The sequence below is a fragment of the Tenrec ecaudatus genome, chromosome 7 (genome assembly GCF_050624435.1).
Source record: "Tenrec ecaudatus isolate mTenEca1 chromosome 7, mTenEca1.hap1, whole genome shotgun sequence".
Classification (NCBI taxonomy): Eukaryota; Metazoa; Chordata; class Mammalia; order Afrosoricida; family Tenrecidae; genus Tenrec; species Tenrec ecaudatus.
Window position 1 is genome coordinate 94216327 of NC_134536.1, and position 25449 is coordinate 94241775.

The 25449-nt window shown below is 37.9% G+C and overlaps 2 protein-coding genes and 1 pseudogene across 6 annotated transcripts in view; 2 read left to right on the plus strand and 1 right to left on the minus strand.

Moving 5' to 3' along the window:
• Window positions 1-1817: 1817 nt before the first annotated feature.
• LOC142452428 (short coiled-coil protein B pseudogene) lies at window positions 1818-2225 on the plus strand (annotated as a pseudogene).
• Window positions 2226-5680: 3455 nt separating this feature from the next.
• LOC142452855 (large ribosomal subunit protein eL27-like) lies at window positions 5681-6031 on the plus strand. The gene has a single exon (XM_075554037.1). It carries the CDS (start codon window positions 5684-5686, stop codon window positions 6029-6031), a length of 348 nt encoding a protein of 115 aa, XP_075410152.1. The 5' UTR covers window positions 5681-5683.
• A 1915-nt stretch (window positions 6032-7946) lies between these two features.
• The window catches only part of TTK (TTK protein kinase), a 50077-nt gene continuing 32574 nt past the window's right edge, over window positions 7947-25449 (minus strand). For 2 of the 5 annotated variants that reach the window (XM_075554847.1, XM_075554849.1), the window contains exons 13-22: window positions 25119-25236; window positions 20566-20658; window positions 19534-19691; window positions 19242-19393; window positions 17792-17916; window positions 15713-15793; window positions 12200-12376; window positions 11768-11852; window positions 11149-11246; window positions 7947-9793 (exon numbers count right to left, since the gene is read on the minus strand). In XM_075554847.1, coding sequence (XP_075410962.1) covers window positions 9722-9793; window positions 11149-11246; window positions 11768-11852; window positions 12200-12376; window positions 15713-15793; window positions 17792-17916; window positions 19242-19393; window positions 19534-19691; window positions 20566-20658; window positions 25119-25236 — 1159 coding nt within the window. In that variant the 3' untranslated portion in view covers window positions 7947-9721. The remainder of the gene's footprint in view (window positions 9794-11148; window positions 11247-11767; window positions 11853-12199; window positions 12377-15712; window positions 15794-17791; window positions 17917-19241; window positions 19394-19533; window positions 19692-20565; window positions 20659-25118; window positions 25237-25449) is intronic. The other 3 variants (XM_075554848.1, XM_075554845.1, XM_075554846.1) reach the window with 2 other exon arrangements.

Sequence of the window (25449 nt, forward strand, 5' to 3'; positions counted from 1 at the left end):
CAAGGGCTCAAGTAGAAAGCAAATGTTTTGAGAATGATGATAGCAACAAATGTGCTTGACACAATGGATGTATGTAAGGATTGTGATAAGCATTGTACGAACCCCCAATAAAATGTTTTTTTTTTTTAAGTCCAATCAAAACAGTGACTTTCAAGGAAATCTGAAGGGCCAGTTAAATTCAAGGCTGAGAGACCAACTCAGAAAATTATGGCTGCTGTTTTGGGGGATATTAAAGGGATAATCCCTCCAACAGTTTTTGGCATATAATTCACTTGTCAAACATTTCATTAGTTTAGTCTCATCAGGAAGAGTTGTACAATCACCATCAAGATCAGTTTTAGAACATTTCCTTCATTCTTGTACTCATTGTTATTAGGTCCCCATTTTTCCCCAACCTCTTCTTCCATACCCCCAGGGAATCATTAATCCAGTTACAGTCTCTATAGATTTGCCTATCTTGGATTTCATCTAGAGAAAAACATTAAAGCAAACAAACGAACATAAGCACCCTGACAATGATAACAAAGTAAAACAAGTAAAAACCTCAATAGAAAAGAAAGCATAAAATATGAAAGAGCACATGTAAATGGATCTTCAAGGAGATCAAATGATAGGGTGCTGCATATTAACCTACTGCATTTGCAATAATCCACTTTCCAGTGCATTCTGCACAATAGCAAGGCTCGTCACTTCCTTGGTCCGGGCAGGGTCAGAAGGGATTCACCAGGGGCTGAATCCTCATAGTTCCCACCCCACCTTTTTTTTTTTTTAACTGAAACAGCTTTAAAACGATATAAAAGGAATTCAAATGATGATATTACATTTTGACCTCACTAAGCCATAATGAACTTTACAATGCTCTCTGTCTGCTAACAGGGTTGTTCACATTGGTCAATTATGAACAGAGGAGGTTCACCAGAGCCTTAATCATGTGTGAATGCTGCAAATGGATTTTGGGTTTCCATTGCGTTCCATAGTCTTCTGCAAATCAGATGTTCAATATTTAACTATGACACTATTCTCTTTTTACAGTCCTTGAATTACTCAAGCTGGCGTGCTTCGTCCATGTGGATTTTTTTGCTGCCTCACTTAGATAGCTGCTCTTTGGAAAAGAAGCCTTTAAGACACGGAGGAAGGAAGTCCTGTGGGAGCTCAGCCTTTGAGGTCTTCATTTGCTGATGGAGCTCGACTCAACATGAGAAGTAACAGCTGCAAGCGTCAATTAATACTCCGACCTTGGAACATACAAAGTATGAGTCTAGGGTATTAGAAGGTGTCAAAAATAAAACACATAAATACAAAATTCTAGGCATTAGTGGGCTGAAAGAAGCTGAATTATTGATCATTTTGAAACAGAAAATTATAAGGTTTACTATGCTCAGTATGAAACAATCCAGAAATAGTGTTTCATTCATCATAAAAAAAGACATTTCAGGATCTATCTTGTAATACAATGTGATTGGTACGTGAAATTGCATAATTGTTGTATTGATCAGAGTTCCTTGAATGCAGACAGCTGTAATCAGTCACAAAAGCTAGTGAAGCAGTAGCAGAATACTACCACCTTCAATTGAAAACATGCTGTCAAGATGCCTTGAAAATATTCAGTAATGGAATGTAAAAGCTGCAAACAAAGAAGGAACTCAAGTTGGAACATACGTCCTTTGAGATTGTGTTAATCTGGGTTGACTAGAGAAACAAATCCAGAGACACTCGTGTGTAAGAGAGAACTTCGGTCAGTAAGTCCAAGCGTCCTGGCCCGAGGCGCCCTCCCACCCCTGCTTGTCCCGGCACCTCAAACAGCAGACCAGTCATCAAGGACTCTGTAGCCAAGGTCCAAAAGCTTGTTTCCCAAAATGATGAATGCCGACATGGACGCAGTTGATGCCGAGAACCAGGTGGAACTGAAAGAAAACACCCGGCTGATTAATCAAGTGTTCGAATTCTAGCATACACTGGAAGATCTCTCTGCAAGAGGAGATGCAGTTAAGGAAGAAAACCTAAAGCTAAAATCGGAAAACCAAGTTCTTGCACAATATATAGAAAACCTCATGTCAGCTTGCAGTGTTTTTCAAACAACTGACACCCAAAGCAAAAGAAAGTCAGGGCTCTGGAGCCTCTGCTGGGTGGCATTGCTGCTGGGTGCTTTCTGTTCCCCGGCTCTGTGTGCCTTTCACCTGGAGAGATTCCAAACGGCGCCGCACCTTTGTTGGTGGCTTCCTTGAGTAGTTATGAAGATAGGGCAGAGCTAGGCAAAGTTAAGAGACCTGAGAGCAGAACAAGGGACTTCTCTGAGTTTGCAAGTTAGTCAATTGAAAAGTGTAAATGTGTTGCAGAGACTTTATAATTAGAATTGCTTATATTTATGAAACCTTGAAAACGAATGCTTTATCAAATTTGCATTTTTAGGGTTAGCACTGTCTTATAGGTGTAGTATCAAGATGAAACAAAACCATAACTACCATGTTGTGGAGAAGTGACCAAAATCCTGTACTGAATGCACGGCTTTGTATGTCCCCTGTCCACCATCATGTGCCTCTTACCCACTGGCCGCTCCATTCCTATCTCCCTGCCCCCAAGGAAAACAAGCGCAGTTTCACTAGTTAATCACTTATGAGAGCAACCCGACCTCATTATAACTCACTCAAAATAACCTTCTCAGTTGGGGCTTGTGTATTTGTTATATTTAGTAATAAGATAGGATGGTTGCTTTTCTTTTTAATAAATTGAATGAAAATAAAGATTATTCCTTGACACTATGCATTTTCAAAATGGGAAGATGTGTTGGTCAACACTTCCCTCTGCACAAGATGACTGACGTGGTACCGGAGGGAAAATATTGTGTACGCTTAAAATAGAAAACCTTGGGGAAAACAGAGCAGAAAAAGACTGAGGAAGCAATAGTAGCCAACTCCAGAGATCTTCATCCCAATTTGTGTTGTCACCTCCACAGTTTATGCCTTTGGGTTTGCAAATGATGCGAAAGTGGGTTGACATCAGACCAGCAATGTAAATCACATCTAGAAGAAAGCAGTTACATAGTGTTTGGCCTTCTAAGGCTTATTTATAGCAAGCAGTGTTTTTCAAAGTGGGCCAACCATCCTACTGCCTGGGGGTGATGGAGTGATTCAGGGGCTGCAAAAGCAGATACCTACATTTTATTCTGGCTGTAATACGAATGTTTTTAATTGTCAGGGGAACGTTGAGTCGTTTCTTTTCTGAAAAGCGGGTGGTGAACCAAATATGTCTGGGAACCCGTGATTAATAGCACCTCTAAGATTATCTTTTGCACAAACTCTTCCAAGTGTGTTAGTATCAGACTCATGAAAAAAAGGGGAGAGTTCTCCTGTGTACTAATTGATAACCTTCCGCAGTATTCTCTCTCGCCACTTCTCCCCGAATTCTAAGTCCAGTTATTTGATTTCCAAAATCTTGGGCATCATTTTACTGAACAATTTTTAAAAATTCATTTGTGGTTTCCACTTAAAAATGGCATCACAAATAATGTTAAAATGTTTATTACAGTAGAAAGAGAGCTCCGCTAACAGTTTATGGTTTAGACTTGGGGCTACTTTTAATCATGGAATAATCTTCTGATTGCACTGATGGATTTGTTAAATGACTTTATTTGTATGAATACTTGATCACACTGCAGACATTATGCTTCCCTTTTGTGACCTAATTTACAAGCATTAAAAACTGTGCTACAATTCTACTTTGCTGTTTAATAAAAAAGAGAGCTTTCAGAAAAAAAAGAGAGCTTCAATAATAAAGAGCAATTGTTGCATATTTTGAAAACATCCCAGCTCAGTCCAGATCCAGTCGATAGGTCTAATATTAGCCCATATGTCTGATACTAGTCTATAAATTCCTCTTCAGACTCACACGGCACATGCAATGATGCTGAATGCAGGAAGATCACAGGCCAGTGGGTGTAAAGTCTTGTGGATCCAGTGGCAGTGGAAGCACCTCAGAGCTGGGGTGGTTCTTCCCATGGCTCCTCTAGCCCTCAGTGTGTCCCCTCAAGGCGGTCCCATGAGGCTTGTCAACAGGAAGGTGAAAGTAGAGTATGTCCCACCTCCAGGGAGAAAGGGAGGACGTTCTCAGCATCCTCATGAGAAGGCCACACCCACAAGGAGGCACCATCAGGTCGTAACCTGATTGACAGGCTAGATGCCACCCCTACACTCATTTATCAAGTTGACATGAAATTATGTGACTAACCACAGCAATAGAATGGAAGCTGGAGGTCACATGATAGAACTTTGAAAGACCAATGGCTTCTTCATCGCTAATACTTTTAAGAATACAAAAGGTGACTCTGCACCGGTACTTCTCCAGCTGGAATACACAGAAATCAAATTGACTAACTCTATGGGAAGAGCTGAAGAAGCTTAATATTAGCAGTTAAAACCAGGCCTCGAGCTGACGGTGGAAAAGATCATCAATTGCTCAAATGTAGGTTAAGGTTGAAGCTGAAGAAAATTAAACCAAGTCCGTGAGAGCCAAAATACAACCTTAAATCTGTCTCAGCTGAATTTTGTGAACATCTCAAGAAGAAATTTGATGCAATGAGCTAATGATAGAAGACCAGATTAGCGGTAGAATGACATCAAGAACATCATACATAACGAAAACAAAAAGGTCATTAAAAGGAGAGGAAAGAGAGATCAGCGTGGGTGCCAGAAGACGGAAACTTCTTAATTGTACAGTAGCTAAGGCACATGGAAGAAATGAGGATGTAAAAGAGCTGACCAGAATTTTTCAAAGGTCAACTCGAGAAGAGAAATATTATAATGTAATGGGCAAAGGAAGCACACAGTAGGTTAAACTGAAAGAACTCAAGAAGAAAAATTCAAACCTTGGATTGCAATATTGAAAGACTCCATGGGCAAACTATTGAATGGTGCATTGAAAGAATACAGCCACTGTACCAAAAAGTATTGCACACTCAACCATATTCAGAGGTAGGATATGAGCAAAAACCAATGGCACCGAAGGAAGTTCAAGCGGCACCGAAAACGTTAGTCACAACCAAAGCTCCCGGAATTGCTGGCAGCACTCGTTAAGTGGGGAAACTGGGAAGACAGCTACCTGACCAACCGAATGCAGGCGATCCCCATCTGTGCCCATAATAAACAAAGGTGACCCAACAAAAATGCTCAAATTATTCAACAATGTAATTAAGATCACGTGCAACTAAAATATGGCTAAAGATCTCCCAAAAGGGTTGCAGCAGTGCATGGACAGGGAGCTGCTAGACGTTGAGGCCAGATTCAGAAGAGGACGTGGGACAAGGAATAGCTTTGTTGCTGCCAGATGAATCTTGGCTGAGAGCAGAGAATACCAGCATGCTTTATTGACTAGACTAATACATTTGATTGTGCGAACCACCACATACGATGGACTAAGAGACCGTAAGAATGGGAATCCTAGAACAGTATATTGTGCTCACGTTGAACCTGTACATGGATCAAGAGGCAGTGGTGCATACAGAACATTGTGCGTTCTACTGCATCAAGGTTTAAAATCAGGAAAGTGTGCATCAAGGTTGCATTCTCTCCATACTAATTCAATCTGTATGTCGAGCAAATATTTAATCAGAGAAGCTGGATTAAATGAAAAGTGGGTTTCTTCCTTTCTGTTGTCGGCCTGAGAACCTGTTGTCGAAACGGGCAAGTTCATGAAACCCGAGAAGGTGGTGCTGGTCCTGGCAGGACACTATTCGGGACACAAAGCCATCATCATGAAGAACACAGACGGCACCTCAGCCCACCCCTACAGCCACACCCTGGTGGCTGGAATCGACTGCTATCCCTGCAAAGTGACAGCTGCCATGGGCAAGAAGACAATTGCCAAGAGGTCAAAGATCAAGTCTTTTGTGAAGATGTCTAAGTATAATCACCTCAACAAGGATGTCTTCAGAGACCCTGCTCTTAAATGCAAGGCCGATTGGGAGGCCAAGGTTAAATTTGAGGAGAGGCACAAGACAGTGAAAAACAAGTGGTTATTCCAGAAGCTGAGATTCTAGATCTTGAGTCAAAATCATTTAAAACACCCCCCAAACTAAAAAAAAAAAAAGAGTGGCATCAGGATTGGAGGAAAACTTACTAACAAGCTGTGATATGCAGGTGACACAACCTTGCTTGCTGAAAAGTGAGGACTTGAATCGCTTGTGGATGAAGATCAATGATTGCAGCAGTCAAGAGATCTTACGACACAATGGATAAATCTGCTGTACAAGACCTCTTTAAAATGTTAAAGAGCAAAGATGTTACTTTGAGGACTAAGGGACACCTGACACAAACCATATTTTTAACAGCTTCATAAGTATGAAAAAGTTGAAGATGAATAAGGAAGACTTAAGAATTGATGCATTTGAGTTATGTAACTGATATAGTGAAAGAGCAAACACATCTGTCTTGGATGACACAGCTAAAATGCTCCTTAAGACACCGCAGAATGGCAAGACTTTATCGCACATACTCTGGAGATCATGCTGGGTAAATAGGGGCAGCGAGAGAGGAACGAGTGTCTTTGACAACACTGACACAGTGGCTGCGACAGTGAGCTCCTAGGTTACAATGCTAAGAATGGCAGACTGGACAGTTTGCTTCTTTTGTATGCAGGGTTGCCAAGTTGATTTCATGGCACCTAATAACAACCTACATGATGAAAGTGCCATCAGCCGTAATGGGAAGATTATGAAAGGTTACATAATGAAGATTATGAAGGGTTTTGACAGGAGTCAGTCTTATTTTGCAAATGTTAAGTTTAAGATGTTGATCAGATAGATACTCAAGCCCTTGGGTGATGCAGCAAGTTTGCACCTGTTATAAACAAAAGGTTGGTAATTTGAATGCAATCAGAGGTGCCATGGAAGGAAGGTCTGGTGATGTACTTCCAAAAGACACAGCCATCTGGAAAACTCAAGGGAGCATAGCAATTCTCTGAAACACACGGTGTCACCATGAATCAGAATCAAGAGCAACTGTTTTTTTCTTGGTTTATCAGCCATCCAAGTGAAGATGTAAGTAACCAATTGTTTCTGGAGATGGAGGGGAACTAACTCCAAATAGGGGAAGTATATGCTTTAGGACAGGGTCTTTAAGTCATGAGATCCCACGGGAATGAGTAATGATGGCAAGTTCTCTCCCTTTAAGCAGAAAGCTTCTGGAAAATAAGACTGAATTTATTCTTTATAGTATTCAAGCACTTGACCAAATTTCTGGCGGACGGTCAATGTTAAGATCTTTCACCTTTAAGATCACCCCACTGAAGATTTTTTTAAAAATCTAGATGTACTAAAACAGCGCAGAGCAGTTCATTCTTAGTTTCACACACCCTATCACTTTGACCACAGCTGCATTCAACTAGTGAACTGAACTGGAAGTCAAATGTGAGAGTACTCAAGCATTTGTAGTGTTTTGTTTGGAGATGGAAAACAGCAGTCAACTTACAAACGGTGGGAACTACACTGGGCATAGGATTTACCTCCATTTGAGAGCTAAGTAGACCTCTTTCTATACTCTCCTAGGATTTCTTCCAGGGGATCCCAGCCTTGGTGGCCTAGTGGATGATGAATGGGCCGGGAGGCTGTGGGAGGAAAATGGGGCTTTCTGTCCTACGACTTCACCGCTTCAGAAACCCACAGGGGCATTTCATTCTGGCCCCCATACTCAAGAGCCGTGATGTAGTGGTGACATGTTGGGCTGCTGACAAGGTCAGTAGTTTGAAATCGCCAGCTGCTCTGCGGGAGAAAGACCAGGCTTTCTACTTCTGTAATGAGTTCGTCTCAGAAACACACTGGGGCAGTTCTATTCACAAGGGTGCTGTGACTGGATGGGAGTAAGTTTGGGCGTTTTCATAGGGTAGCTATATAGGGTTACGATGAGTGGGAATCTGCTTGATGGCAGTGCGCTAGTTGGTTGTTTCTGTTAGTAACTATACCACATCTAAAATTTTATTTTACATCGGATTTCATAAGACTGAGAGGAGACCTAGGTCTCTTCCTTCAATTTTACCACGGCAGGAAAAGAGGTCGCATACTCAGTAGCTTGCAAAATTAGACAAGTTTGTCAGAGAAAAGTCTAAGGTTGAAGTTGAGTCCTTTCCAATGTTCCCTCCACCTAACCATACTATTTAACTACTTTTTAATATTCAAACACGCATTTTTTTTCCCCAGAGGAAAAATCCTATCCAAGAATACTCAGAAATCGCTGGTTTAATCTGGGTAAGATGTTCCAGGAAATGTGTGAAATCAATTGCTTAATTTTATACAAAATAATTTCCAGAGCGAGATTTACAGATAGAATTATTTACCCTAGGCCACAAGTATTACTTTGAAGTGACAAATACAGAGAATTCAAAAAGTTTGTGGAATCACAGAATTAAAAGATAATGTAATTTTCCCATTAAAAAAACAAACAAAAAGCAACCCTCACATATATTTTTAAAACCCTTCCATATCTTTTGAATGTTTTCTTCTCATAAGTTTTAAGCTACTAACATGACAAGCATCAAACAAAAAAAAGGGGGGGGCTATATACATTTCATGATAATTTTCAAAATGAAAATAAAGCATTTTCCAAGAGCAAATGTGGGATGAAAGTTTAACTTACCCTCCTTCCCCCACGAACTCTTGATAATTTATAAATTATTATTCTTTCATGTTTTACACTATCTGATGTCTCCCTTCACCTATGAAGAGCTGATACCAAGGGCTCAAGCAGAAAGAAATGTTTTGAGGACGATGGCAAAAATGTACAAAAGTGCTTGACATGGATGGATGGCTTGTGATAAGAGTTGTACGAGCCCCTAATAAAACGATTAAAAAATAAAGTTTAACTTCCAGTGTGGCTTTGTGCCATGTCTTCTCCATTAGCAGGACACAACTACAGCTTTAACTTGAACAGGTGAGTTATGTACTATAGTGTTCAACACTAACTCAATACCAGTAGCCCTGAAAACAAGAAATGAGGCTAAAATTTAGGGGAAACAGACCATATGGTTTTTGTTACCTTGAGCTAAGACATGAAATTTTGTAACAAACTTCTAAAGTCACATTTGCAATTTACCATTATCAAGCAAATTATCCAAAGAGAGTATACCCTATATACTATACTTCTACCACAAAATCCTGCATGATACTTTAAATACAAAAACAATCAATCACGTCAAAGGGTAAATTGAACGAGCCACATGCAGTCCTAAAACTAGGATTTTAATACTACCATAAAACAAATGAGAAATCTATTTTAGAACTAAACCCACTGTAATTTTTTCTATGGTTGGTAACAAAGGTCAATTATTGTTCCTTCTCGCTAACCAATATTTATTAAGAATTTTACTCCAACGGCAATAATAATAATCTGCCTTTACAAATGATCTTATCAATGGGAACTTTCAGTGGTATTTTATGCTACAAAGCTTTATTTACATATTCTGAAAAATTTCTTTTGCCTGTCCTCTATTGCAAATGTAAAATGTCATCAAATAGACCAGATTTACAGGAAAGCAAGAAACAAAAGAACAATTTTATAATACAGTATGTACAGTGGCATCAATGGTTGTATTTTTACAGTGTTCTTTTGAAGACAATCTACTTAATTTCTCTGCTGGTGATATTTTAGCAAAAAGTAGTCTTCAAAGTAGATTTCCAAAGAAAACCAAGAGTCCAATATATTTCTAGGTGTCATCTGACAGTCTGAGTAGCTGCACATCACTTTTTTTCAAAAGGATTTGATGATGAAGAGTCATGACTTTCACCACTACTGTATTGTTCATATAAAGTCTGAAATGAAAACACACAATTCTTTTCTGTAATTTAAAAAATTCATTGTTATCAAATTAGTAAAGGCTATAACTATACTATTTGAAGCATAAAACATTTCTATGTCTCTCATTGCTATAATTGGAACTGAGGGGTAAGATTATTTAAAACACCTAGGCCTTTTTAGGAGACATTTTACATGGCGATTAGCAAATACGTATGTAACATTAAAGGTGGCTGGAGTCCCTTTACCTTTTATTAAATAAAGTTTACTGTATCTAAATTCCTATAGTGTACAGCATACTAAGAAACTTCATACAAACTTTCAGATAATATTTAAACTAATGAAAATTTAAATATAAATACAATATAGATTGTTATGTAAGTATAAATTAAGTACTTTATTATCATTGCAATGGGAAAACATCTAAGTCCCAGCCCACAACTAATTTATAAAGAAGACAAACATTTTTGCCCACAAAGGTAGCTAATCCACCTGAATTTTATTTATAAAGGATTTAAAAAATACACTGGTATTTAAAACACGAATATGTTCAAAATAGAGAAAATTCATGAAATAAATACACAATTTTAATTCCTAAAACCATTGACTTATCTCTTAGCACTTGAGAAAACTTAAGGAATTTTTTCCTTCTTATATTAAAGCAAATATAATAATGAATTTTATATAGGATTTCATCGACTTAAAAGGAGACCTAGGTCTCTTCTTTGGATTTTACTATGTCAGGAAAGAGGTCCCAGAGATACTCAGTAGCTTGAAAAGGCCGAAAAGTGTGTCCAAGTTCAGAAACTTGTTCAAGTTCTGATACCTTGACTGGATTTACCCTTACCTAGAGAGCTAAGAATTTTTTAGTTTGAGCTACCTAATTTATATTAGGGTTCTTGAAAAGATATTTGATAACAAGTTCTAAAAATCTGGTCTAGATATAAATAAGCTGAAAGGCTTCTTTTGAAATATATGACTTGCTATATGCCTGCCGCCACAGAAGTCATTACACACAACAAACATCACAATTTCTTAAGGAAAAAACTGAACAGAAGGAATGAATCCAAAAGATGTACTACGAGTAGTTCTGAAAGACATTTCTTTATAGAATTTATTCCAGTTAAGAATAGATAACAATTTTCAAATATACTTTGTTACAATTCAGTTGGGACTGTGCTGGTTACACAATAAGATTATGAGTCAAGTAAATCTCTTTGCTAAAAAGCATGTTGTGTATTAAATGTAGAAACATAATTCACAGAATCTTAAATGAAGCAACTTTTCTTTGGATTGCTAATTTCTTTAAGAGCAGCCAATTCAGTAAATGATATGAAACAGAATTAATGAAGCATAGAATAAGCACACTTACTCTAGCCGTTTTCAAAATGGAATTCGGAGAATTCAGACCAACAAGTTGTTCTAACACATATTTCATTTCTTCAGTAGTTCCCTTAACCACCTGGTTACCTAGAAAATAAATGTTAACAAATAGCACACTGGTACCAATAAGAAAATTCTAAGGTTACATGTAAATGCATAATTGCACATTCTGATAAACAACACAGTCGTTGGTATTCTTATACTTGATCACTAGAACAAGTAAAAATAAATGCCAGCATGTAAAGACTGGCAACTTCATTGACTTTCTTACTCACTGCCTTCGAATCACTGCTGACCCAAAGTGACCCTGTGGGACAGAGTAGAAGTGCCCTGTGGTTTCAGACACTATAAATCTTTATGGAAGCTGAAAGCCTCCTCCTTTTCCCGCTGGTGGTTTGAACTACTGGCTGAGGGGTTAGTAGCCCAATGCATAACCCACTACGCCACCAAGGCTCCTTTTATTTACCTCATCACTTGATGAACTAACAGGATTTCTCTTAAAGGAGAAGGCAGGCTGGATAAAATTAGCCAATTTATATTCTGCTTTTGACATTATAAACAGCTGTTTATATTAGATTAGCAGTCTAGTACTTAAGACAAAGAAGTACCTGGATGCGTTTGAATTTGAACATATGGATGTACCAAAAGTTCAGGAATGGATATCCTCTGCTTCGGGTCCCTTATTAAACAACACTATAAAAATAAAGATCCGTTTTTAAGACAAATTAGGTTTGCTTACATGACAGTTATACAGTATTTTTCCAGCTTATACCATATTAGAGAAGTTGCTTTCTGGATATTTTATTTATATGACAATGATAAAGTTATTTCTGCTAAATCACTCTTGCAAAATCCCCATGGACTCAGAGGTGTTAAGGATACTTTAACAAGCTAATCAAGTAAACAGTCCTTTCATCAGACTAGTTATACTTCTAAGTAAGTTATTAGATTTCAACCATTTTATCATCTCTTTTAATCTATTAGTTATATTAAATATATAAATATATACTAAATAGTGTATCTATATATTAGAGCATTACCTTTAACACATTTTGAAGATCTTTCTCTGGAATATCAGGAAATGCAATTTCATGATTAGGGTCAATTATGGCATGTAATTTAGAAATCTGATTAATTATGTGCTGGAATGGTGTTTTCCCATAAGTCATATAATAGAGAATGCACCCTAGAGACCAAACATCACTTTTGGGACTTATCTAGGTTAAAAAAAAGAAAAGGGAAGAGGAAAGTTATTGCTATTTTAATACAAAACACAATATAAGAAGAACATCTTAGACTTGCACAGGTATGAGAGGGCCTCAGAAAGTTCATGGAAAAATGGAAGAATAAGGTAACGAAATCTTCCCATGAACTTGTTGATGCTCCTTCGTATGTACACATGCAGACAAGCATTTACTGTATAACCACATGCACTCCTCTCCAGGCCACTCTAACTCAGGGGACCCGCAGGGCTCCCAGAGGCCCTTTAGAGAGGAGCCAGAGCACGAGCAGGGAGGCACTAACCCTGCGTCTCAGATCAAGACCCCTCAGTGACCGGCACGTTGCAGGGCAACGACAGGAAGCACTCCATCACACTTAAGTGATGTAACATCTTTTAAACACGATGACTTGTACTTTAAACTCATGATACCAAAGTAAAAAAGTTGCAAAAGTTAACTTTGTTTCTTCCAGAATTAAGAGGATAAATTTTATATAAATTCAAAGCACGTATCAATTTTGGAAAGAGTTTTCAAGTTGAGCTACCATAAACCAAAGAGAACTTAAAACCACAGTTGCCCTGGCTTTGAATCCTGGTCTTATCACTAGCTGATGATCCTGTCTTTTCTGTTTAATTCTCTCTAAAACAGAATTATTAAAAGTTGGTTGCTATGGGTTATTAAATGGTAAAATCATGAAATATGGTTTAAGGATAAGGAATGATTTCTGGCTATACTATGTACTTAAAAATATAACCTTATTACATGATTTTTGTACCAAAATATTAACAGAAATTATCAAATCAGTATGAAAACATAATTATCCCCTTGACTTTAAAAAGAAAAAACACAGCCACATACAACTGAAGGTATAATAAGAGAATGGTTAAAATCTTCTTGTGACAGTTGTCTCTTAAACACATTAAAACACACCAAAATATTGTAATATCCTGTCTCTTCTGGTACAGAGTGGACTCTGACGCATAACAACCCTATAGGACAGGGTACAACTGTCGCTGTGAGTCTCAGAGATTGCAACTCTTTACAGGAGTAGAAAGCCTTGTCTTTTTCGGTAGAAGTGGTTGGTGGTTTCAAACTGCTGACTCGCTGTTAGCAGCCCAATGTGTAACTGCTAAGCCACCAGGGTTCCAAATATTCTCTCATAAAAGATGAATCTTCTTTTTTTCCCCCCAAGATAAATTTAAAAAATAAAAAAATAGAACGTTGAGGGTGGAGGAGAAGAAATAAACAGGAGAGATAAAAGCTACTTAACTGTTTTATAATAATAAAAGGTAGAATCAATCAAGAAAATGATAGTTATGAACATATTCAGTGAAATGCTGAAACCCAAATGAAGGCTGAACATGGCAGTGGGACAAGAGGAAAGTAAAAGGAAGTAGAGGAAAGAACTAGGAGGCAAAGGGAATTTATAGAGGTCTAAAGACAGGCATGTATATATGTAGATAATTTTATATATGACGATGGGGAAATAGACCTATGTGCATATATTTACAGATTTAGTATTAAGGTAGCAGATGGACACTGGGGCCTCAAGTACTCCCTCAATGCAAGAATACTTTGTTCTATTAAACTGGTATTCCATGATGCTCACCTTCCCCACACAATCGCTGAAGACAAAGCAGGTGCATAAGCAAAAGTGGTGAAGAAAGCTGATGGTGCCTGGCTATCAAAAGATATAGCATCTGGGGTCTTAAAAGCTTGAAGGTAAACAAGCAGCCATCTAGCTGAGAAGCAACAAAGCCCATATGGAAGAAGCATACCAGCCTGTGTGATCATGAGGTGCTGATAGGATCAGGTATCAAAGAGCAAAAAATCATATCATTGTGAATGAGGGGGAGTACAGAGTAGGGACCCAAAGCCCATCTGTAGGCAACTGGATACCCCCTTACAGAGGGTCGCGAGGGGGAGATGAGCTAGTCGGGGTGCAGTGTAGCACCGATGAAACATACAACTTTCCTCTAGTTCTTTAATGCTTTCTTCTCCCCTCACTATCAGGATCCCAATTCTACCTTACAAATTCAGCTAGACCAGAGGATGTACACTGGGAATCAGGAGATAAACCCATTAGGACCAACAAGGAGATTCACGATACCAGGAGGATAAGGGTAAGGTGGGAAGAGAAAGAGGGAACCGACCACAATGATCTACATATAACCCCTCCCTGGGGGACGGACAACAGAAAAGTGGGTGAAGGGAGACATTGGACAGTGCAAGACATTAAAAAATACTAATTTATAAATTATCATGGGTTCATGAGGGAGGGAGAGTGGGGGAGGGAGGAGGAGGAAATGACATGATAACAAGGCCTCAAGAAGAATATTTTGAGATGATGGCAACAAATGTACAATGTGCTTGATACAATGGATGTATGTATGGATTGTGATAAGAGGTGTATAAGCCCCCAATAAAATGATTTAAAAAACCCAAGACTGGTAAATCAAACAACAAACTCTTGGTTAATATTAACACTGCCCTCATGGCCAACCTCGGAATAAAAAGGGAGGGGGGGGGACATTAGAAGAAAGCTACCAAATATTAAAAGGACAGTAAAAGAGAATATTTGTCAAAATTTGATGTCAGTTATTTGAAAAGACATTTAAATGCCACAACTTTTCTAGGACGGAAATTACAATTTAGCTAGGGAAAAAAAAGAAAGAAAATACGATTTAGAAATAAAAGGACATTTATCAAATAATTATATTGAGTTGGACAATGTATGAAGAGCTTTATATTCTTTCTCATGAGACCCTTTATTTCTTTTGAAGTATGTACTGTTACAAGACCAGTTCACAGATGAAGAAATAAGGCAAATTAAGTCACCTGCCCAAAGATAGTTGTTAACAGAGACAGAGCTATGGCTTGAATGCTGGTCCCTGGACAGTAATGTGTAATTACATCCACTTCCTTTATAGTAGCACACCAAGAAACACATGGGAATAAAAGGTTATTATGAAACTCAAAATAGGTCTTTGATAAAGGGCACTGCTGACAAAGCTCACTGAAGTGGGGGCTAAAATAAGTGGGAAAGTTGCCAAGTGGAAGGTCATGTTTTGGAAAAAAATCACATCAATTTTATCTGAAAACAGAATTCACAAATTCTATATATATTTTAAGACTTTAAGATGATCATCACAGCAGTTCTTATGAGGACATATTGTGTGGTAACGCGTGTGAGGTGTCAAGTCGGTACAGAAGGGAGAGTGTCTGCAATGACCTCCAGAAGTAACACGAGCTGCTACCAGGCGGATGGATTCGGAGAACAGTCCATCCGTATGACCACACACATCAGCGGAACGTACGCAATCTTTACAGTACCTTCGACTTTAATTTTCCATTCTCTCTTGAGGAAGACATATCTTTGATTGCTTCTGGAGGCATATAATTAACTGTGCCGACCTGTTTAACAAGTCACAGAGAACAAAAACAAATAAAAATATTTCATTATGTTTCAGACTTTCTAAAAACAGAAAACCTCTGGTTTTTGGAAACTTTCATAATTACAGATTTTATATTTACCTGAATAAAATTTTAAATTTCCAACAATGTTAATGTTGGAAATGTCAAATTTCTTCACAATGTCAGTGCATTAAATTGGTAAGAAAATTGATGCTTTTAGGGTGCTGAGTTTATATATTGTTATACCGAAAAAGCCAAACCCACCGCTACTTCAACTCATATTGTTAAATTGGTCAAGTAATAATGCCCGGTGTATAACCTGTCAAAAGTTGTATTAATGGTCATAAACTGAGGAGCCAAAGCAGTCGTTTCTGTCTAGGTCAACCAGGTCAGTCTAGGTCAACATAGACGCAGAATTTTTAAAAATAAGACTAGGTAAACAATATATAAACAAAATCAATCTGGCTTATTTCCAAATTATCCCCAGGACTCGTCCACACTGACATGGAACGTAAATCTAAACCAAGCAAGAGTTTCTCAGAAATGATTATGTCCCTATAATGTACTAGTTGATTTCTAAAACAAATGGTTCTCCTTTGAAACAAATATATCTTCAAGTTGTTTTACAGCTAATGTTCAGCCACATTTTTGTGTGTTAAATGAAATTGTTTGAAGGACATGCTGCTTTCTAAAAAAAGGAAGAATGCAGTAAAACCTAGTATTTCAAATGTGGCTCACAACTAGGATTAAGGCAGATTCATATCAAAAATGCATATGCATGGTCATATTACCTTGGTTTCAAGGATTCTTTTTTACTTATACTTTAGCTCTTATGGGAACAAATTCACAAAACTTACAAAAATGCTGTTCCAAATATTTATTAAGACATTTCTAGTGTAAGAGTCCACTTAAGAAATTTATTTTAAATTTAAGATATAGGAAAATTTTGCTTCTCTGGGGAAAAAATATACATTATCTTGTGGACAATGAGAAACTAGTAATCTTTACCTGAGCTGGGGAAGAATACTGAAAGTACCATGGGCTGTTCAAAGGACAAACAAATCTGTCTTGGAAGAAGTAAGGCCAGAGTGATCTTTAAAGGACAGGATGGTGAGACTTGCTCTCACGTACTTTGGACATGTTTTAAGGAGAGAGAAGGCTGTGGAGGACATCATACTTGGTAAAGTAGAGCAGCAGTGAAAGAGAGGAAGGTCCTCAAGGAGATGAACTGACACAGTGGCTCCAACAATAGGCTCAAGAATAGGAATAATTTTGGGGATGGCGTAGGACTGGGCAGTCTCATTCAGCTGTGCAATAAAGGCAATATGGGCCCACACTGACGTGACAGTACCTAACAACCACGGCCTCAGCCACTGTCACAGTTAGAGCATTGCGTTTCCGATAAAAAGGCCTTCAGGACTGACAGGTAAAACTGAATACTCGTTGTCAGGCAGTTGAGCTGGCTCATAGTGACACTATACACAACACAATGGAACAATGCCCAGTTCTATGCCGCCCTCATCATTTCGTCTGAGTCCACTGTTGTAGCCGCCGTGCCAATCCATCTCGTTGATGGACTTAATTTTATTCACTGCCATTCCCTTCCCTTTCACTGCCCTTCCTCCTGACCACGCATGATGTCCTTTGCCAGGGACTAGTATCTCCTGGTTATATGTCCAAGGCATGTGAGATGAAGTCTTCTGAGGAGCTTTAATTGAAAATACTCCAGGGCTTGGGTAAGGTGCTTCTTGGTTCACAAACTGACCCCTTTGTTCTTCAATACTTTAATGAAGTCTTGTGTAGCAGATGTGCCCGATGTAGTACATCATTTGATTTTTTTTTGTTTAAATAAAATCATTTTATTGGGGGCTCTTACAGCTCTTATAAGAATCCATACATCATTTGATTTCTTGATTGCGGCTTCAAATAATAAGAATATACTTCACTGAGGACAAGTATTGAACTGTGTGGTAACTAGTGATATTCATTAAATCTTACCTGAGAATCTTTAACAATACTTGTTGTATCTGGTTGCATTTGATTTGCAATTCCAAAATCAATTAGCTTTAGCATTCCATCAACTATCAGAAAGTTAGCAGGTTTCAAATCACTGTGAACAATGCCTTCAAAATAAGAGCCATTATTAAATTAGACACTGCAAAACATTCTAAAAGATACTTCAAATCTATAGATTGAGTTGGTACCTTTAGTTGGTCGATGAAATTAAAATAACATAAAATACATATGTTCTACAAACACTCATAGATTACCTGCTATGTGCCAGGCACTATTCTAAGTATGTAGCTGGTAATGGATCATTTACTCTGTAACATTTTGGTATTACTATTATCTAGGAGATAAGTACTATTAGTCCCACTTTCATGTTTAAAAACTAAGGCAATGACAAAATAATAATAATTTATAAATTTTCAAGGGTTCATGAAGGAGGAGGGAGCGGAGAGGGAGGGGGAAAAATGAGCTGATATCAAGGGTACAAGTGGAGAGCAAATTTTTTGCGAATGATGGCAACAGGTGTACAAATGTGCTCGACACAATGGCTGTATGTGTGGAGTATGATAAGAGTTGTACGAGCCCCCCCAAAAATGATTAAAAACAAAACAAACAAACAAAAGAACTAAGGCAATAGGGTTTAAGTCATTTGCTGAAGATCACATGACCTAAGTGACAGGATCATAAGTTCACCCTTCTAACTTCCACCATGGTAGACATTAGGAAGATAAACTATAAAGATCAAGGTTGACGATAAATGGACAACAAGAGGAAAAGTGTGACAAAAGTGGAGAAGCCCCCAAAAGAACCAAGGCAAAAACAAACAAGCCAAGAAGACAGGGCTAAAAGTAAAAAAGATGAAAACCACACTCCCAAACATGGCATACAATACAAATTATTAGGACAAGCAAGATACACATCTCAAACTTCAGGATGGCTGCATTTCCCAAATCTGAGATCTGTTATAAATGAGTTATTTGCAGATAATGACTATGTTAATATCAAGAGAGATACATTTTCCAGAATGGATGTGGGACTTGATTTTATGGCCCGTATTTCCTAATTGCACAAAGTTCATAGGGTTTGGAAAGGTGGAGGCATAGAAACAGAAAAGAGGAAGAAAGGGGAACAGGAGGGGGTACATTGAAGGGGCTGTAATGGATGAGTTGAAACAACCTATATATGATGTTTTGAACCTAGTTTTATTTATTATCAACCTAGTTTATAATAAAAAGTTTACCAAACAAAGGACTGAGTTATTCCATCACCTTTAAATGAAGATCCCATTACTTACTTAGTTTCAGTAGCCAATTAGCTACAAATTATTGTATTTTTCTATGACACCACTTGAATGACACAAATTAAATTATACCAAAAAAGACAGCATTTTAATACAAAACAAGTATTTTAACTTTATATCTTAAAGATTTTAAAATACCATGTTGGTGAATTGTATGGACTGCCTCCAACATATTTTTCCAGTAGCTCTTGCGCTCCCATGGATTAATAGATTTTTTCTTCTTAAGCCAACTATTAAGATCGATATTTCCACACTCCATTACCATGTAGATATACTCGTCTGTGATTTCACTGCAGTCAAAGCAAAGAAATAAAAGCAACAAGACAATAAATTGTTGGGTTATATTCATTTTTATCGCTTTCCTGAAGAATTATAAAGCTCCTCCCACCCCAAATTGAGTTTTCTCTGAAAGATTTTGAATAATTCTTACTAATCATAAAGTCGGATGATCTTATCACTGTGTTGCTGTAATTTATTCAAATAAGCTATTTCATTCCGGTAACTATCAATAGTTTGGTTATCTGCATCTTCTAAGTTCACATATTTTATAGCATGTATCTGTTTCTTTTCATTCAACACTTGGAATACCTACATAATAGGACAAAGAAAAGAGTTTAGAATATATTTTTACTTATGTAACATCATAAAACTTCTACTTTATTAGGTCGCGAAAATTCAAAGGAAATAATGTGAGCAAATGAAAGTTTCTCAACCTATTCGCAGCATGCAATGAAAAGAATCCATCAGAACATGAGCAAGAGTTCACTTCCAATAGCCTACGGCTACGGGCGCTACATAGCTCAAAAGATGGGAACCTCAAAAGCTTTGCATCAAAAAGCTCACAAAGAATGGGACTTAAAGGATAATGGAATCTTCCCACTTTTTGAAACTCCCTTACATACGAAAGGTAATTTTAAACTCCATGTATGTTCATAACACTGTTGGATGCCTTGACTACAGAAATGAGCTAAAGAAAAACAAACACAAAAATGTTAAGAATGACTGTCATATGATTCACTAGAATTAGATTTAGGGCATATTACACCTCAAAATTCTAGGACCCCTCCCCCTCTCAAAAGTTCTATCAGTTGGAAATGACCATAGCTGTCAAGTGGATTCTGACTCACAGTGACCCTACAGTACAGGGCAGAACTGCCCAACCAAGGTAGCAGACTTCCTAGCAGAGTAGCACAGAGCAGCTGGTGGGTTTGAACCACCAACCTTTCAGTTAATACGTAAGCGTTTAACTACAGTGCCACCAGGGCTCACTCAGTTGAATAGATACACTCAGAATTCAAGGCAGAGTTACATGCAGGGAATATAAACATGGGAATTGTAAGCAAAATGGTACTCAAAGGGCACTAAGAGCCCCTACGAGTCAACACGGAGCCTCAAAAGGTAGAAAGATGGAGAAAGGAAAATTTGAAATACTTTAATTCACTTAAGTATTTAAAGTACTTACCTTACTTGAACCTCCACTTCCTATCTGCTTCAATATGGAATAAATTCTTCCTTTAACTGTAATGCATTCATTTGCTGAAGAGGATGCTGACATCTAAGTAATTAAAAAATATAAATAAAAAATCCAAAAGAATGTGTTAAAAAAACTGGCATGTAATTAATGCTTCCATTTAAAATATACCTAAGTATTTAAAAAACTATTTTAAAGGAACTTGTTCTGCATGGTTTAGTCAAATAAAATTACTAAATGAACAGAGACAAGCTTCTAATATATCCTTCTCTAATTTAACATAAACACTTAAGTCTGAAAGGTGAAAAAGATAAGTTACAGCCAAACTTGCAGATAGCCAAATTATCATTGGCCCCTCTTCTTTTCAGTATAACACCTCTTTTCTAATGTATACAGACAATTATATCGATGCTCTTTTCTTCTTATCTAACACTATATTGTTAACAAGGCAATGTGCTAAGAGCTCTAAACCAATCAGGTAAATGAAAATTGCAGCAATTCTCTTTTTTGTTGTTGAATAAGCAACTTAAGTTTTCAAGTTCTCTGAAAGTCAACATCTTTCTTGGTAGACTGTTAAAGAGTTGGTAGTTTTGTAAATAGGCAGCTAGCTGGGTCTTTCCACATGAAGTAGCCCCTGCTTAATTGAAAGATTTTGTTTAAGAAAAAAAAAAACAGCAAGTGAGAAAATCAGTTGCCAGTATGGAGGTCTCAAAAATGTGGTATTTGAAAATAACTACATATTCGTATGTTAGAAGAAATCTACTTCTAAAGCAAAAAACATTTAAAAGGCAGCCCATATATTAAGAAGATGGCATAGAAACTATTCACTCCTAGGTTTGAAGAATCAAATTTGTTCTACTATCTCTAAGACTGATTGTTGAACTAAACTGTACATTCACAAAGACTCCAGATTTTAAAAATAGGATTTAAAGTCAAATTCATCCAACACCAGTTTTAAAGGAACACTATTGTTATTCTAAAACACATTTTTTGGGGGTCAAATCTTTGGAGAACTATCTTTCAAAGTCCCCTGAAATCTTCGTTAGTAAAGTTTGGTCAATCCTCATTGATTACACCTTAAATAAAAATTGTGCCAGGATATAGTGTCATGGGTTATTTGTGTCCACTAACAATACGAGAATAGTAAGACATGAAAAAAAATCATTTATAAATTATCAAGGGCTCATGAGGGAGGGGGGGGAAAGGAAGGAAAAAAAAGAGCTGACACCAAGGGCTCAGGTAGAAAGAAAATGTTTTGAAAATGAAAATGGCAACATACGTACAAATGTGCTTGATGCAATGGATGTATGTATGGATTGTGATAAGAACTGTATGAGCTCCCAATAAAATGATTAAAAAAATAAACATACAAGGGGCTTTAAAAAGTTGTGGGACACCAAAAAGCGAACAAAATTTTTCAATAAATTTTTTGAAATCCCTTTCATATGTGTTGTGAGTCCTAACACCAATACTTGTGGTTAATGTTTGGACTATTAATGAGACAGTTATCAGTATAGGGTGTGTCATAAATTAATCTCGAGATAGAAGATCAAACACCAAAACAGAAGTGAATGCTGCCCTTTTGGTCTTATAAGGTCGACTCTTTGAGAAGCACATTCCTCAGATGTCATTGTTCACTCCATAGGCCTCTACGTTTTTGTTGAAAGAGGATCTCCTGGAGGCTAAGTTCCAGGTTTGTTTGATAATTTGTGATTTGGGTGAGTTTAACAGAGAAAACTGGTTTTCCAATCAACAATTTATACAGATTGTGAATCTTGAAATTGATCCTTACAATTTCACAGGACTCCCTGTAGTTACCAATTCCTAGGAGTAGTAGGTTCTCAACTGGGCTGCAAACTGCAAGGTCAGCAGTTTGGACCCACCAGCCACTCTGCTGGGCAATGAGGCTTTCTGCTCCCATAAAGATTTAGTCTCAAAAACGTACAGAGGCAATTCTACTGAGTCAGAATTGAGTCAATGGCAGAAGTGTATCCTTCTTTCCTAATTCAGCCTGCCTTCTGGGCGTTCCCACTGCCAGGAGTCAATGCTGACTTGTAGTGAAGCCATGGGTTTCCGAGACCGGAGCTGTTGACAACCCTTTCTCCAGAGTTACTGCTGGTGGTTTCCAAGAGCTGACCATGCAAATCGCAGCCCCATCAGTACCCAGGAACCATCAGGGCTTCTCTTTGGAGTAGCTATCCTCGATTGTTCTAAGCAGGGCGTAACTCCTGGGTGTTACAGTTCACTGATAGGGCTTTTCTTTTGGGTGAAAGGTGAACCATGGGGATGGGCTCAGTTTTGAGCCTGAAGAGGGTCTAAGGGACATATCCTTGGGGGCTACATCAGTCTTTATGTGACCAGGAGTAATTCTGGCCTTTTTTCCTATTTGGAGTTTGGTTTCACATTTTCCCCCATTCTATTCAGTCTCTTGTTGTAGGCTGGCACCATCTAGTTCTTCTGGTCTCTAGGTTGCAAAGACTCAGAGTTGTTCACAAAGGCCATAGGTCCACTGGATTATTGCACTTTCGATTTTGTTCACTCTTTCGTTGTCTCAGATGAGGAGAGAATAGTTAGTTAGTTGCACCTTTGATGGCAGCTCTCAAGGTTGTAAGTTCCTAATCACGACTTACAAAATAGGATGTAAAGCACTGTCACCGTGGACTGGTATGCCAGTTGTCCTGCGCCAGGCCTAGTGACGCGTTCATTCATTCCCTCATGCTATTTGGTTATGGCCAAGTCGTTTTCAAAACCTTGTCCCCTGCATATGCTCTACTACATTTACTGACACATAAAAGCACACAGGAAGGAATGCAGTGTGAGGGTGAAATTAGTGTAGCATAAGAGGGCAAATATTATGAGACCACAATCCTGCAATAGTGGTGATCTGAGCAGATGCTTAGACAGACACAAAGCACAACAGGTGTGGGAAGGGTGCAAACATAGCCATGAACGTGGTGGTGCATACAAGGGGAAGTTATGAAAACTTCTCTTTTTATGTTTACTTGTTTTATTGACTACGTAAAAGCATTCAACTATGTGGACCATAAAAAATCATGGAGAGCCTTAGAAAGAATGGGAATTCCAAAATACTCTACTGTGCTCACATGGAACCTGTACATGGAAAAACATGTCAGAACAGAAAAAGGAGCACCTGCATGTTTTAAAATCAATAAAGCTGTGTGTCAGGATTGTAACCTCTCACTATACTTTTTTCTTTAAAAAAATCATTTTATTGGGGACTCTTACAGCTCATATCACAATCCATCCATCCATCATGTCAAGCAATTGGGCATATATTGCCATCATTTTCAAAATCTTTTCTTTCTACGTGAGCCCTTAATATCAGCTCATGTTCTCCCTCCTTCCCTCATGAACCCCTGATAAATTATAAATTATTATTATTTTCATATCTTACATCATCCACTGTCTCCTTTTACCCACTTTTTTGTTGTTCTTCCCCCAGAAAACTTCTTACGACATAACCAAACACCTTAAAGGGATGACTCACTACAGCTTGGGGCCCAGCACACCAAGGCTAGTTTGCGTAACATACTATATAAATACAGTATTCTACGTCTTACTTCGGTGAGTACCCAACTAAGGTGTAACTAATGGTCTCTCCTCAACCGGAAAAAAGAGTGACAAAAATTAAAAGACACATGGAAACAATCTAGTGGATTAATGGACCACATAAACTTCAATGTCCACAACCTTGAACAAAATAAAAACCAAACTCGCTGCCATTAGGTTGTTGATGCTGATTCACAGTGACCTCACCAAGCCAGAGTAGAGCTGCCCCCATGGGATTCCAAGCCTGTAACTTTTCAGAGATTGGTGGTTTTCAACTGCTGACCTTGTAGTTAGCAGCCCAACATATAACCCAGCATGTCACCCAGACTGAGACCAGAATAAGATGGTGCCCAGCTAACTGCTCTGAGATATTAGAAGGTCTTACATAAATTATTTAGAAATAGCTCTCTTGCTTTTTATTATACATCCATATTGGTATAAACCAATCACATTTTTAATAAAAAAGATGAGATATAAAAACAATGTCACATAGTCATACCACACACAAAGTATGCACGGGACAGAAGCTGAGGAGAGGCAGGGACCTGACCAGAGAGAAAGCCTCCTGCTATTACTGGTGACCCACGGAAACTTGTAGCCTCCTCACAGTTCACGACAGCCGCCCACCTGTGCACTGTTACAGCAATGCCAAGTAGAACGCACCTATTATCGCTACTCTGATATTTCTGAACATTTATTTTTCAGATTCTTTCTATATCAATGCAACGTACTTAAACTAGCAGGAGGTTTAAATAGATAACTATTCAATGAGAAACACTTCACTAGCTTGTTCAACCTCTCAGTGACAGGCACAGTATATAAAGACGTCAGAAAGGAATTTTCCTAAGTGGGAACAAGAATGGAAAAGTCCTTAAGACTTTCCTGACAAGTAGGTGCTGCTTGAAAAAGAAGCCAAAATCAAAACCAAAATACTAAGAAATTAATTATACCTAAACAAAATAAATTTGTCAAACCTGCAAATTTTGAAGTGGTGTAGCTGGCATTTGATGCTGGAAATAGGCAGGTTGGCTATAAGGTATTGATAACTGACAAGCTGATAGAAAGTCGTTCTTTACAACTGGAGTTCTAAAACTAGGAAAGAAAATACAATGAAATCACTGAAGTTCAAAAACCAAGAAACTGATTCCTATCACATGTGATTTTAAAAAAGTTAATAAATACCCAAGAGTGTCAAAACAAACAGAAAACAAGCCAACTTTTATTATATGGTCAATATTACTTAATCTACATATACCATCTCCTAACATTTTACCTGGGAAATTCTTGTTGAAAAGTCATATTTTA